This window comes from Mustela erminea, chromosome 1 (genome assembly GCF_009829155.1).
Source record: "Mustela erminea isolate mMusErm1 chromosome 1, mMusErm1.Pri, whole genome shotgun sequence".
Classification (NCBI taxonomy): Eukaryota; Metazoa; Chordata; class Mammalia; order Carnivora; family Mustelidae; genus Mustela; species Mustela erminea.
In genome coordinates this window covers 176,648,285-176,664,779 of record NC_045614.1, presented here as the reverse complement: position 1 = coordinate 176,664,779, position 16,495 = coordinate 176,648,285, and the positions used below count along the sequence as shown (strand labels likewise).

The 16,495-nt window shown below is 37.3% G+C and overlaps 1 protein-coding gene and 1 non-coding gene across 2 annotated transcripts; both read right to left on the bottom strand.

Moving 5' to 3' along the window:
• Window positions 1-861: 861 nt before the first annotated feature.
• LOC116581434 lies at window positions 862-966 on the bottom strand. Its single transcript, XR_004282061.1, has one exon. It is a non-coding gene; the product is annotated as a U6 spliceosomal RNA (small nuclear RNA).
• A 4,742-nt stretch (window positions 967-5,708) lies between these two features.
• Window positions 5,709-7,627, bottom strand: LOC116595388 (hsc70-interacting protein). The gene has a single exon (XM_032351651.1). It carries the CDS (start codon window positions 7,531-7,533, stop codon window positions 6,424-6,426), a length of 1,110 nt encoding a protein of 369 aa, XP_032207542.1. The 5' UTR covers window positions 7,534-7,627; the 3' UTR covers window positions 5,709-6,423.
• Window positions 7,628-16,495: the final 8,868 nt, after the last annotated feature.

Below are 16,495 nucleotides of genomic sequence, written 5' to 3'. Positions count from 1 at the left end.
CTCCATTTCAGCCTCTGTTTTATCTCAGGAAAATTTCTTTAAGTCCTTAATTTTTCCTTCTGTTATAATTGATCATTTTGTTCTTTTATTTTTTATTCAAGTATAATTAACATACAGAATTATATTAGTTTCAGGTGTAAAATATAAATGATTCAACGTTTCTATGCATTTCTCAGTGCTCATGAGGATAAGTGTACTTTTAATCCCCATCACCTATTTCACTCATCCACCCACCTACCCATCTCCCTCTGGTAACCGGTTTGTTCTCTGTATTTAAGTTTGGCAGCTTTTTTGTTTGTTTCCTTTTTCTCTTTATTTATTTATTTTTTTTATTTTTAAAGATTTTATTTATTCATTGAGAGAGAGAGAGTAAGAGAGAGCATGAGAGGGAGATGAGGGACAGAGAGAGAAGCTGAGCAGGGAGCCCAACATGGAACTCAAACCCAGGACTCCAGGATCATGACCTGAGCTGAAGCAGTCACTTAATTGACTGAGCCACCTTGGTGCGCTATTTATGCTTTCTTTCATAAATTTTACATATGAATGAAATCATATAATATTTGCTTTCTCTGACTGACTTATTTTACTTAGCATTACACCCACTAGGTCCATCCATATTGTTGGAAATGGCAAGATTTCATTCTTTTTAATGGCTGAGTCTTATAATATATGTGTGTATATATCACATCTTCTTCATCCATTCATCAGTTGATGGACATCTGGGCTGTTTCCATATCTTGGTTATTGCAAATAAAGCTGCAATAAATAAAAGAGGGCATACATCTTCTTGAATTAGTGTTTATCTTTTCTTTGGATAAATAGTAGTCAAATTACTGGATCATATGGAAATTCTGTTTGTAGAAAAATTTGGAATACTATGAATTCATATGTCATCCTTGTGCAAAGACCATGCTAATGTTCTCTGCATTGTTCCAATTTAAGAATATGTGCTGCTGAAGCAAGCACTCTTGTTTTCTTTTTTAAAATTCTTTACTCCTCTAAAAATGTTTGAGCTGCAATGTTTCCCTACATATAGGTCACATGCTTTCTTAGCTTTTATCTTTAGTCTCCCTTTCTTCTGTACTCTGGAAGAAGTTCCCTTACCATCACTGATTTAATTTTCCATTGTAGTAATTCTCTTTATTACTGTATCCATTTTTTATATATATATGTTAGTCCATTATTGAAGTTTATTTTTTCCTTTGCACTTTTTTTTTTTTTTAAAGTTTGGACTGTTTTCTTCTCAATGTAAACTGTCCTCCTTACCCTTCTGCCAAGGCATTATATAATAACTTCTTAATTAAGCTAAATGTTCTCTTTCTTTTCTCTTTTCACTATTTCTTAAAATAAGTTCTATAAAAAATTCATCAGATATTCATACCTACTGGTGATAATAGTGGTATTACTTTTTTTTTTTTTAATTGATTCATTATGTTTTGGAAGAGGAAACTTGTGATTCAGCTTTATCATTTTCAATGAGAATTCAACAAACTCTAATTTATTCTTTGGTCATTTAACTTTTCTGATTACAGATTAAGTTTTGTCATTGCCAAACTGTCAGTGACTTCTCATTTCACCATAATGGAATTCACTCCAAATCGCCCTGTAAATAAATCTACAAAATGGCTACATCCCAATTTACAAATTTGCTATCTTCTTGTACTCTGCACGGAGCCTCTAGTCTAATATAGAACTGCTGACTATTAATCATCCCACGAATTTATCCCCATGCTAGTTTGTACAGATTATTACCCAGACCTGAAATATACCACCTGTCTCTACCTTTCGTCAACTTTTAAAATCTGCAAACATTTATCTCAAAGATACATCCTTCAAAAGCTTTTTCTGATTCTTCCACTCAAGTGTCTCTGTGTTTCTCTTATGAGACTTGTCATGTATCATATACTATGGTTGTCTGTGAAATCTATTAGCCTTACTACCTTACTAGTCTTACTACAGAAAAATTTTCCTATAGAACATGTCACTTTTAGCTCTTACCCATCTTCAAGGAAAAAAAAAAATCTACTTTGCGATAGTTTTTCAACAAATATTTGTGACATGTAAAATAACTTTTTTTTTGTCTTCAAATATTTCAGTGACTTCCCAAGTCCTACTAAATACAGATAAATCCTTAATATAGTATTAACTGTTCCCCCCTTCTTCTCTCCTGATAGTCAGGTTTCAACCATGATTTACTTTTTTTTTTTTTTTTAAATTTGCGCTTAGAACATCTTTACCATTGGAAAAAAAAATGGTTCCATTATGTAATGGAAGATTAACTTAACCTTTATTTTAAAATTTATATGAGATTAAATCACCCTTTCTTTATTTATTACTTTATTATTTACTTCACTCTTGAGTCATTCTTCCTTTTCAAGTTCCTATGGCTTTTCATTCATGATATACATCATATTTTGAATTATATTACTATCAATTCAGTCTACTCTTTAATTTATACTTTATTATTAACATTATAAGTGATAGAACTGAGTTTTTTCATTTTTATTATCCTCCTAGAACACAATTCATGGCTGTGCATATATGAAAGATATCAAATAACTGCTTTTTAAATTTATTTTGATTGTAGAAGAAATAGATAAATAAATGACAAAACAATGCCATTCTAATAAAAACATTCTGAATGTTAAAATTGAAACATAGTAATTAAATTAATTACCCAGAATTTTAAAAGTCTGATGGCTATGATATGAATTGTACAAAAGGTGATATTTCTATAGGCCCATATACTGTTCTTTCATCCTTTTAAGTAGAGAAGCTTTTGAAGAGTCTATAGTTTGTTGCTCCTGGTTAAGTGCTGCTTTATAACCCCAAAGCTCTACAGGCATGCATATGGAAAGCTCTAGTTTTTGTACTAACCATATCAAACAGATTCTTCTGTGTTCAGTACAAGATTCTAATGCTACCAATTTCTCCTGGCATGGACATGGAATAGTAGTTAAGGACATACATACTTTTTATTAATCATCCACAAGATAAGTCTTGTTAGGTTAAAACACTAATTTTTTCCATTACTAATCTACCCTAGTTTTAACCTTTTTATCTTTTAGTGCCCAAACAATTGGAAGACAAAAAATCTTCCTTCTGCCTTAAAAAAAATGAAAGTTCTTATCATAGCCAAGCACATATAGTCTCTAAAAGGATATTTTCCCCCTATTCCAGTCATCATAAACACCGTAAAAGTCTACAAGGGGTATGGATTTTATATATATAAAATCTCTCTCTATAAAAATCTGTATATATAATGTATATATAGAGATAGGATAGAGTAGTAATAATAGAGGCAATAAAGACATAATAGTGTAGTAATTCCCAATTATTTAGTTTGTATATTTTGGTGTTGCTGATTAACCACACAAACTGTTATTTAAAGTACACAGGTATAGAGCACTTTATATTTTTGTCATTGCTATTGATCCCCAAAGTAAACTCTTATTATATAATAGTCCTATTCATCTTTGCATTTTCAGAACATAGCAATATATGGTTTATTGTGTTGGAGACAGTTTTATGGAGAGTTTTATAATATATGTGAAAATCTTCACATATGCTATAGGTCATCCAGAGGAATTCTATCAACAAACCTATATCATAATGGCAGCAACAAATGATAAGTCAAAGGGAGAAGGAATTGGGAGCAGACCCACTCTATTTTTGCAGCAAATCTCCCTACTTTTGAGTACATTTATTCTCACAAATAGAGAAACCTCAAGACTAGTGAATAAGGAGTGACCAACTTCGGAAACCAGTAGAATACTGCGGTGAATTATTCTCCAACTGCATATATTAGGGATCACTTTTTGGAACTTATAAGGGGATTTTTCTTTTTTTTATTTTCTTTTTTTTTAATAGGTTTTAATTTTTTTTTTTAAGATTTTATTTATTTACTTGACACAGAGAGAGAGAGAGAGAGATCACAGGTAGGCAGAGAGGCAGGCAGAGAGAAGGGGAAGCAGACTCCCTGCTGAGCAGAGAGCCTGATGCAGGGCTCGATCCCAGGACCCTGAGATCATGACCTGAGCCGAAGGTAGAGGCTTAACCCACTGAGCCACCCAGGTGCCCCAAGAAGATTATTCTAAAGGAAAATGCAGATTTAGTAAATTTGCCAAGTGAAACTTCCATTACAATATATTTAATATTACATAGAAAACAAAAAGCCTGAAAAGTTAAAAGATGGAAAATTTTTTGTTATTAATAAAGAGTAAATAATTACTGAGAGGAAAAGAATAAATTGGAGAGAAGGTCATGATCATCGCAAACAGGACAATTTGCTCGTGAATCACAGTAGCTGAGTTAGCTACTCATGCCCTTCTAAAATAAATAATAACATGGAAAGTGTTTAGGACTTGAAAAATAAATTATGTTCTCTAGAATACAAAAATAGTAGTTTAATAACTCAATAATGTAAAATATGAAAAGACTACAAAAAGTAACATGATAGAAAAAGCATTACTTTCATTTTTTAAGCACATTTGTGTGTGTGTGTGTGTATACATATATATATATATACACATATATATGTGTATATATATATATATGTATATATATATACATATACATATATACATATATATATATATTTGTTTATTTAAATATATATATATTTGTTTATTTATTAGAGAGAGAGAGAGCACAAACAGGGGGCAGAGCAGAGGAAGAGACAGAATCTCTAGCAGACTCCTTGCTGAGCACAGAGCCTGATGTAGGGCTCTATCCCAGGACCCTGAAATCATGACCTGAGGCAAAATCAAGAGTCTGCCCCTTAAACGACTGAGCAACCCAGACACCCTAAGCACATCAGTATATTTGAAAACCAATTTTAACTTTGTTGTTGCTATTTTGAGATAATTTCTGATTATTCAAAATGGTGGCCAAAATGTTAATAAACTGGAATATAATTTTACTTGCATTCAAGTGATTTCAGAAGCAAAATTAGAAAAATAGTTTTAACACTTTCTAGCAGAAATATCCTTAGTTTGTAATATAGGTTTATTTGATATGCTTAATTTGGAGGGATGTTTCCAATTGTTAGTACTTTGGGCCTATGAAGTTTTAAAAAGAGTTTGGCTGTCAGTTTTTGTTGGTTTTTTTTTATTTGTTTGTTTTTTGATGTAGGTATATATATGAATTTAATTGTTCTTCAACAATCTTTTTGTCACCACCAGTGCACATCTACCATAGGAGAGCCACTAAACAACCAAATAGACAGACTGATTCAGCTACTTGCCATCAGCCACCTGTCACTGACCACCCCAGGCTGGTACATGGGTTCATGGATGCAGTTTTGGAAACAGAACTGGAGGATATGCATAACCTTAAAAGCCTAGTCACCAAGTCTTATCTAACTACACTATTGTCAGCTGTCACACATGCCAACGACAAGGACTAAGAGCAAACTGCCAATTCAGTTTCTCAAAGAGATCAAGGTGCCATTTGATAATGACTTAATTATATTGCATCCATTCCACACTGGAAGGGGCAGTGATTCATTCTGACTGAAATTAATACATTCTAGGTACAGATTTGACTTTCCTTCCCACAGTTTTTCTGACAATGCAACAATCTGAGAGCTGACAAAGTATTTGATTTCCTGACAAGGGATCTTGCATAACAGAACTATAGAGCATGGAAACTTTTTTTTTTTTTTTTTTTTTTTTTTGTGGAAATAATGCAAACCATTTATTTTCTAGATCAGACAAGAACACAGCTAAGTAATCCAAGTCTACTGCAGCATTATAAAAATCATCCCTTCACCACAGTGTAAGATTTAAATGCATCTGCACAAGGGTGCACACTATATAAAAGGAGTAAGGTTGTTGCTGCCCTGCCAAGCACTTCTGGTCCCTACCCAGGTCCGACTGCAATACTGGTGGTCCCAATGGTTCTATCAAAATAAATTGTGTTTAAAAAATAAAGCATTTAAAAAGACAAGTCAAAATGCCTCAGAAACCGTATCTCCAACTCAAACTTCATCTATTTTAATGTATTATTTGCCTCCTACTAATAAACCTTTATTTCACTCGTTGTAACTGAGCAATGAATCTTCCACACTGAAATATCTTCCTTGCCCAATTAATCCAAAGGAAAAAAACTGAAATGATTAGTAAAGAAAAATGTAGGGACTAACACACCCTTTTAATATGTTTTTAAATATTTTTAAGGTTTAAAAAGTGTTTAAAGTTTGTAGTTCCTAGTAGGAAAACATTATCTGAATGAATACCCTAATGGCAAACCATTGTAGAATGTTTCAGTTGCATGGGGAGCAGACGGGTAGGGATTCTCTTCACAGCACCTCAGCTTTCTTCATGAGAAGGTCAGAGGTACACTGGTTTGTATTATTGCGACATCCATTAGGTGATCGAAGTTGCTTTTCCTTCAGCAAGGGCTTTATTTGTCAGAAGGGCATTATGCTTGACCTCCAAATTTGGCTGACAATTTACTGATGAGATTCATAACCTTTGGGTTGCTCTGATATTTTGACATATTCGCTGGGTTCTGGGCCACATCCTGGAAGGCCACCATAACTTCTGGATCCTGCATGGCTGCAAGAACTTCCGGATCACTAAGAATTTCATTGAGCCCAGGCATTCCTGCCATTCCAGGCATCCCCCCTGCCATTCCAGGCATTCCTCCAGGAAAATTACCAGGCATCCCCCCAGGAAAGCCACCTGGGAAAGAGCCATACTGAGCTCCTGATTGTCGTCTGGCTTCTTCCTCCCTCTGGGCTCTCTCGTGTTCTTCCCGAGCCTTCTTAACCCTTTCTATTCTTTCTTTGATCTCTCGTTCTTCACGTTTTCGCTCGTATTTTCTCCGATGTTCAGCGATTTTCTGGGCCCTCGGCTGAACTTCTTTCAGCATCGCACTAGCATCTTCATCATAATCCAGTTTGCAAGCAAGGGCAAGATCATGTGCTGCTTCTTCCCAATGGCCCAGAAGTCTATGTGCTTTCCCGCGCCACTTATAAGGCTGAGCTGAATCAGGATTTATTTCAATAGCTCTGTCACAGTCTCGAATGGCAGCATTTGGCTTCTGTAATTTGATGAAGACACTGGCTCTCTTGGCATACAGAATGGCCAAGCGAGGATTTAGTTTGATGGCATCTGTGAACAAGTCAATGGCTTTCTGTAGTTCACCATCATTTAGGGCATCAATGGCAGCCACTTTTTTATCATTTGCCTGATCCATCATTTCCTCGGTTATCTCTGCATTTTCATCTCCCATTTCTTGAGGGGCATCGGTATCTGGTTCAATCACACCTTCATTGTCAATTTCTAGATCACTCTCCTCACTTGATGGTTCATCTGTCTTTATGTTTTCCTCCGCCTTCTTACTATCTGGTTTTTCTTCCTTGATACTGTCTTCTGATTTAGTTTTATGAGTGGCAGGTGGTATTTTACCCCCCATGCTCTCCACCCACTCCCGCAGGAAACGCATTTCCTCGGTGTGCAGAACGCTCGGATCCTGCTTACACATTTTCACGAAAGCCCGAAGCTCGCTCACTTTGCGGGGGTCCATGGTCCAGAGGCAGTGGCAGGCGGCAGGCGCGGCTGGGGTTGCGACCCGATTCCAGGTGCGGGTACTAGCTCAGCGTGATCGTGTAGAAGGGGGAGCATGGAAACTTTTTAAAAAGGGAGGTATGGTCTTACATACATGAGTATGGGAACTCCTGTCCCATGCTGTATCTCCAAAAAGCTGCGGTCTGAAAGAGCTATCAAACAGCCTTTGATGACATTGCTGTTGTGCCAGCTTGGAGATGATTAATTGGGAGCATCTATCGCTATCATCAGTGGGGACTTAATGGCCCTGTGTCCACAAAGGTAGAATACAAGGGCTGATAACTGAGGGATTAAAGTAGAAGAGGTTCTGCCTACCATTACTCCTTGTGATGCACTGTCAGTGGAGGTGGGGTGGAGAGAGTGCTGCTTCTTGTCTTTGCATTCTGGAGTAAGAAGATTTAAAGGTTCTATTTCCCAGAGGGAAATCTCTTTCATTAGTGACAGATCAAGAATTAAACTCTATACTATGGCTGCCACCCAATTAATTGGACTCTGTGCCAAGGGACCAACAGACAAGGAAAGGAGACATCACCCTGGCAGATTATTGACCGATCATCAGGAGGAAGTACAGCTGCTGCTATCCAGCAGGACAGAGAGGAATATACTTGGCATCAAGGTAGTGGTGTGCTAGTATAGGCTCTACAAATCTGTGCATCGGAGCCTATTATCCACTTCTCTTCCCAATTCCTTTTTCAGTTACACAATATTGATAGCTCGAAACCAGCCATGGTTGGAATATCTCACTCTAGAAATCAGAAAACTCTTCAAAGTGAGGCTTTTATTTTCTTTCTTCCAGAGAGCTAGTTGTTAAACATCTCCCAGGACATCGTTCATCTAAGTGAGCTTCAGAGCCATCTCTTGGTAGTCCCTTTAATTTAATTTAAATTTAAATTACTGCATGCAACAGTCATAGCATGAGAAGGGGTTGGTGATCAGACTCCACAGAGATGAATATCCAGGTCACTCCACCAGATAAACCACTTAGATGACCCTGTTGATCTAGATTAGATTCAGGGGAATTTAGATTTGATATAGAGGGAAAATATAATAATTAACTTGAAAGCAGCCAAAGCAGTGAGGACTGCAGTTTTTTTCCACTAACTTTTTTAGAAAATTTTTCCAGAAAAAGAGACTGCCCATAATGCCTTAAAGATGCCTTCCCAGATATATTCAGTTTACTATAAGTGAATATATTATAAGTGGATTCAAGAAGTACAAAATGTAAGCTGTAGTGAATATTGTCATGTTCCACCTAGATTCTTCTTCAGGACAGAGGCACTCATGTCCCAGCTACTGGGATTATTGGCTACTGAGGGCATACAACTAGTCCATCTATGGGAATTATTTTGCATCTAAAATAAGCCGTCTCTCCAGGGCCATTCCCCATTCAGAGACTATCATCTAATTCCAATAAGTTTTCACTGAATTTTACCATTAAAACCTTTTGCCTTAAGCAAAGCTTTATTTATTTATTTATTTATTTATTTATTTATTTATTTAGGCTAGATGTTTAGCAATGTCTGTTAGGACAGAGTATGTGAGTAAAAGGAGCTTCTGGATGAGAGTGTAGGGTTCTGATGAAGGAGTGTGTGTGAGTGTTTGTATGCATGTGCACATGTGCATGAACAGACGTGTGAATCTCAACTGCTTTTTAATAAATGGTTAAGTTCGTTAAAAAAATCAGTCTTGTATTTGTTTTATTTTAATCTGTTACCTGGTAGTGAAATCTTAGGGAAGAAGGTATCTCTTCCTCATTTATCTTTAATTATTGAAGCTCACTGATAGCTATAAAACTAACATAATTAGTGCAAACATCCTTTTAGCTTGATCATTTTGCCACACTTGATTTATTCCTTGAAAATACTAACTGAAAGCTAAGCCCAGCAGCGAACAAGTCATAAACTGTGTTAAATCACTACTATTGTCATCCACATCTATGCAAAATGAAGATACCCAGGCCAAGAAGGAATGCTCCTTTGAGAACAAGAAAGGGAGATTATTTGGCTGCTTTATTTCTTTCATGAAAACTACTATGAAGATCTTGCAATTAAGAAATTAATTTAATTGGCCATGTGTAGAAGGTTAGGACATGGAATGTACTGTCTTCCTTTCATCTTCTTAATAACTCAGAATCAACTTCTATATACTATCCTGCTAGATTTTCTACCTCAGCTCCAGATCTTTTGCCAAAAGATACTCAAAAGAAACTGTTACATGTCTATAATCATCATCATCATATAAATGCACTGTACAATCTAATCCCATGCAGAATAAAAATATAGTATGAAATGAAGCTTATTTTTAAACCACATCCCCCACTTACCTTGCCAAACATTCTGCTTAGATCTTCACACTAAAACTTACTTTTTCATTTCACTGTTCTACAGTTTACTCAAAATACTTATTAATATTTGGGGAATGCTCACTGTGAAATTGTGAAACTAGGTACTGTTTAACCAGGCATAAAACAAACATGTACAAAAGATGAGGGGAGAAAAAAACCTCCTTGATTCCTTACAACTACTCTTTATTTGTTGTCATGAGGAATTCTTCCATAATTCCTAATATTACCTCTGTTTATATTAGTTTTGAGCTTAACTTTTCCAGATAGCATACATTAACTTACTATATAGACATCTGTGTTGGTTGCAAAAGACCCAGGAATGAAGAGACATTATCAGTTTCCTTGTTTATAGTTAGGGGAAAAAATTACATATAAAATAACATAGAGAGTAAAACAATATCACTGCATATTATTTACTGCCTGGTTACTTCCCCTACTTTTTTATATATATTTCATATGTCATATCAACTTAATAAGAAGAAGTAACAGTATTTGGAATAAAAAGGGCTCATAGAAGTTAAGTAAATTTTTCCATCACAAAGTCAAATTTTGAATCTGATATATGATTATATTTGGCTTTTTTCAACTTCTTATGACTAAACAAGAAAGTGTTTATTTTTGTAACAAAGTATAATAAAGAAATATAAGGGAAATAAACTGAGCATCTGCATAGTTTTTAGCATTTTCCATATATTTACCTCTTATTTAAAAGAATCAGAATCAGGCCACCTGGGTGGCTCAGTGGGTTAAGCCTCTGCCTTTGGCTCAGGTTATGATCTCAGGGTCCTGGGATCGAGTCTTTCATTGGGCTCTCTGCTTGGCAGGGAGCCTGCTTCCTCCTTTCTCTCTCCCTGCCTGCCTCTCTGTCTACTTGTGATCTCTTTCTGTCAAATAAATAAATAAATTCTTAAAAAAAAAAAAGAATCAGAATCAAGGTTCATTATGAATAAGAATCAAAATAGATTAAAAATATTCTTTGATGATTTGCCAATTCCAAGACATCTGGAGTTTTTCTTTTTTTTTAATGGAATACTTATTATTTGTAGGGTGGTGAAATTACATATGATTTCTACATATGTATTAAAATATATGTAAAACAGTAGTACAGTAAAACAGTAAAACAGTAATAATGAAAAGCTTGGTATTTAAAAAATTCCATTAAAATAATATTTAAATAATATAGCTATTCGTAAAGTGAGAGCATCATAGGGGAACTGAAGCATTGGGAACAAGGGAAGAATTCACTAGGAGGATAGCTCACCTAATCTTTGATAAGTGAGAAGTTTGCCAGCTAGCAAGCAGAGAGACACAACACCAGTACAGAGAATATTTGGAAAGATGGTTGTTTAAGAAGGAATTCAGTTGGTTCAAGACACTAAAAAAGCCCCTCATAGTGGGAGCATAACAAGTAAAGAGTAGATGGATACACAAAGACAATGAATTGCTTCTGTAAGGTAACTGGTGATTTCTACTAATAAGTGCACGTCGAATTGGCTCCATCTTTTAACCCAAATAAATGTGTTTGTGTTTGTGTGTGAGAGAGTGTGTGTGTGTGTGTGTGTGTGTGTGTGTTTTAGATTTTATTTATTTGACAGAAAGAGACAATGAGAGAGGGAATACAGCTGGGGGAGTGGGAGAGGGAGAAGCAGACTTCTAGAAGAGCAAGGAGCCTGATGTGGGGCTCCCAGGACCCTGGAATCATGACCTGAGTCGAAGACAGCCACATAATGACTGAGCCACCCGGGTGCCTCGACCCAAATAAACGGTAATGTGGTGATATTTTAGGCTAGGAGTTCTCATATATTAGAGATGAAGAGTCTTCCCTGATCTCCACACACATTTAAGAATTCAGGACTCTGAAAAGTAGAAAGAAAACTGGCTGTGAGCCTTGAGATCCAAGCAATATCAAAAAAGTGAGTATTGGTGGGGGAGGGTGGGTTATGCCTCACATATTCCAGATTTGGAGCTGTAGAACCCAGCAATCTAGAAACACAAGTGAATACAGGAACAAGAAACCCCTTTCCAGCAGTTTAGAATCTAATAAGTGACAGATACTGGAATCCTGAGGTTGCTGCACTTATAATGCAGAGGGCCTCCTACTCCCACATGTGTCATGTAACATAAGAAATGACCTAGGGAAAGGACTGACCCCACTTTGAATGGAAAGGAGTTGGGTCATGGTGTTACTGATTGCAGGAAGAAGTGGGCTTGATGACTCTCAGTCTACTGACCTGAGGGCCTGAGTGACCATTTAACCACCCATGTGCTCTTCTTTCTGTACAGTACTTTCTCCCTAGGCCTTAAATACCACCACTACCACTTCCCTTATGACTTGCCCCAACTCTCGCCTGTTCCATTTCTTCTTTCTGACAATCCTTCATGTCATTCCAGGGACTACAGCCCTGGGTCATTTAACTCAATTTTCCTTCCCGCCTCCATTTAGCAAGGCATTCATTAGGTCCAAAAACGTGGTTGAGATTACTCTCATTCCAAACTTATGCCATTTCTGCTATGAATATAAACTTGATTGCTGAGCCCTCTCCTTTTCCTTGTGTTCACTTTAAAAATAAAACTGTCAATTATTTTACCAGCAAAAATGTGCTATTCAAGAATAGCAGACAATTGGCAAGCCTGCACAAGTGAGCTACAGCAAAACCATAGACAAGTCTGGAAAACAAAGGATGGGAAAATCTTTTATACAGGAAAGGTGGGGAGCTGTAAAGACTTCCATAAACAACAAAAGTCCTTGAGAATAATAATCTTGGGAGCTTGAACTATAGTTGTTTTTCATTGGCTCAGCTGTGTCGTCTCTCATTGGCTGGACTGTTGCCAGGGCAGGAGAAAAACCTTTCTTCCTATGGCCAGCATAGTAAAGTAGTAGTTAGAGTAGGGTAGTCTTGTGAGTTCCATTTCTTCCTGCGGGGTGGGCAGTTGAGGACCAATGACATGAAGTGAGAGCTCCCCCTGCTGGCCTTCTGGCTCCATTTTAAATGAGGTTTTCTTAATTTTCCCACAAGACCTCTATTGCTGTAAATGAACAAAACAACACACTTTGAGAAATGAGACACCTTTTATGTCAGACAACTATGCTTGTGTTTGAAGATGAAGGTTTCACATCAACAGCCTTCCTGCATTTGTTGAGCCTTCAGTGATGTCAGAAGGGTCTTTCTTAGATGGTCCTGATCATTCCATCCTTTGGAAGCCAAGGGATGACCTCTAGGTTACTCTACTCTCCTGCTATCTCACAGTCACTTACCAACTGCATATGCATGGACAATTTACCTTTCTGAAGTTGTTTCTTCTTTGATAAAATGGTCACAATAATATTTTTCTCATGAATTGTAAACATTTTGTTTAAAATTTTTTTCAAAATCACCAGGATGAATCCCTCCCTCTTCAATCATTGCATCATTATTAATTTAACCATAGCCAAAGAATGGAGAGAACACAGTGCCTCGGGAGTATATTACATTGGGGGAAAGAAATACATCAAAGAGGAGGTGGGAAGAGAGATTTCATAGTCATGGATAAGGAATCAAAAAGAAGGAGTAGTCAGTGCACACAATTTAAGGCTCAAGAGACCTAACTTGAAAGGAGATCTAAAAGAGGTTTTGTTGTCCTAGTGACATCTTTGGGCCTAGAAATGGAGGTGTATCCTGGGAGGCTTCAAGGGGATGCCTCCAGCATCTTTGGTATTTAACATCTTTAGATTTAACATTTGTTGTTGCTTCCTCTATCTTGTTAATCTGACCTCACTTCCTACCTCACAAAGTATCAGAGGTAACATCTTCTAACTGTCCTGGAATTCCCAGATTGTGCTGTGTGTCACTCCTTTTGACTCCTAAATATGTATCTTGACTCCATCATATTTCTAGCCATAATATATTGAAATCATAAATAAATTTGTCAGTTAATTTCATAAAAGGGACCATGCATGCTCTTCGCTGGCCTCTAAGAGCCCAAGAGAGTGTCTGGCTGCCTGGGTCATAGTAGGTTGTTTTTAATATGAATGGAACTGAAATTAACTCCCCTAATCTTTTGCCTATCTTTACATGCCCAGCCTTTTATCTTCAAGCCTCCAAATGCTAGAATCTTATTATTCAAATCCTATCTCCAACTCAAGTTTTATTTTTCAGATTCTTTTATTCATTTTTCAGACATGGATTCCTTTGTTAAAGTTAAATATGAAATAAAGGCCAGACTTAAGAATTCTCTGTGCAGACAGAGCAGTTTAAATCATGCAAGCAAAATTAAATCTAGCTTATTTCATACACATAGTGAAACTTAGGTTATTTTTTTTTAAAGATTTTTATTTATTTATTTGACAGAGATCACAGGTAGGCAGAGAGAGAGGAGGAAGCAGGCTCCCTGCTGAGCAGAGAACCTGATGTGGGACTCGATCCCAGGACCCTGGGATCATGACCTGAGCCCAAGGCAGAGGCTTTAACCCACTGAGCCACCCAGGTGCCCCTAGGTTATTTCTTGTAAACATCTTTGTTAACCATGAAAGAAACTTAAGTTATCTTCCTAAACATGGTATAAGGTAACCACTTTTAATCAATTTCCTGTCATCTGGAAATCCCCAATCCAGATTGATAATGATCAATCATTGTAAAGGTTAAACCATTCCCTCATTTTCACTTTATAAGCCCTCCCATAATGTCATGTATCTGAGTTATATACTAGTTTTAAATTTGAAAGTTCTCAGTTTGTGAACTGTTCATATATGCACAATAAACTCTTGCTCAATACTATTAATTTATTTGGTGGTTTTAATTTTGCTATTTCTGAATTTTGGGCACCTTTAATCAGAATATTGTTTCCCAAGGCACCTGGGTGGCTCAGTGGATTAAAGCCTCTGCCTTCAGCTCAGGTCATGATGCCAGAGTCCTGGGATTGAGCCCCACATCAGGCTCTCTGCTCAGCAGAGAGCTTGCTCCCCCTCCATCTCTGCCTGCCTCTCTGCCTACTTGTGATCTCTCTCTGTGTGTCAAATAAATAAATAAAATCTTAAAAGAAAAAAAAAAAAAAGAATATTGTTTTCCAAGGACCTGGTCATAGGCCTTGCTTCTTTCAGACTTACCTTATATAGGGGACCTATCTACAATAAAGTTGTATTGACCAATCTCCCAAGTAAAAAGAACTTTATCCTATTTTCCTTTTATTTTCTCCTTCCCCACTTCAATGTATTAGCTCAATTCTTATCTTAGAATTCTAAGCTAAATCTAGTTTTGTTGTAAAACTGTGAGGGCACCGAAAAGGCATGAAGTTAAAAGTCAGAAGAATTTGAAATGTATCCTAGTTCTGCCATTAACTAGCCTGTAGACTTAACCAAGTCACATGATTTTTGTAAAATCAATTCTCCTTATATTAAAAGCATATATACACTACCTAAATGTCGGGGACCGCCTGTGGCCAAGGAAGTCCCCGCCATTATAAGATGGCGCCTGGCCAGGTGCCAAAACAAACCTCCACGTAAACAAGTTGATATCGGCCACGGCCCATGTAGGGGAGGAAAAGCGGACATTGGATAGACTAATGAGGGGAAGCTTAGCAGCAGGTCTGTGATTGGATGTCTTGAGAATTTCTGTCTTCTGATAGGGTGCCCTACTGCATATAAGCAAGTGTGGTATGATAATAAAGAGGAAGCAATGATAACAAGATACCAGGCTACATGTCGTTCTTGCGGGTCGAGAATGATAATTGGTGCCGAAACCCGGGATATATTAAGAAAAATAGAAAAACCTTGCAAGGGAGAAGTCCGCAGGTAAGTGGGGTAAAACCACGACAAAGGTGGTGGGAAACTTGTACAAGTCCGAAATAAGAAGCGGGGATGCCTTAGAGCCGGGATTTAGCGGCGAGTATACGCGGAATAGCCATTAGGTTGGGATTCTAATTATGGGATCTGGACTGTCAAAGTCGAGGTTAGAGAGTTCCCTAAAGGACCTTCTAAAGGCCAATGGCACGCCATTAAAAACGAAAACTGCTAGGACATTCTTGAATACAGTTGAGACAGTGGCGCCTTGGTTTCTGGACGAGGGCTTGCTAAATATCCCCCAATGGGACCATTTAGGTGAGGATTTTAAGAAGAGGGATAAAAATAAACCATTGCCGCTGGGAACATTAGTTATATGGACTCTAGTCAGAGGGTGCCTGGAAGGATGTAAGCCGAAATGTGACTCAGCTATTCAGGAGGGCGCTGAGGCACTTGAGTAAGTGAAAGAAGAACGCTCATCTCGTGCTTCGGAAAGGAGTAGTTCTAGCAAAGGGAAAGAAGAAATGTTGGGGGAGGAGCTAGAGTGGAAGTTCAAATTAAAACCAGGCCCTCCCTGTTCAGCAGCGACCCCTAATGCTCCGCCTCCCTACAATCCCCTGGCGGGGGAGATAACATGTAAATGTCATCTCTCTGCCAATGAGGATTGGAAGACCGCATGGAGGGGGGCCAATAGCAGCTCGATTTTCTCAGTTCTAGAGGACCAAAATCATCAACGGTATCACCAGCCCTTGGACTTTAAATTAGTTAAACAATTAAAGGAAGCGGTCATGCAGTATGGCCTTCAGGCAGCATTTACTATTT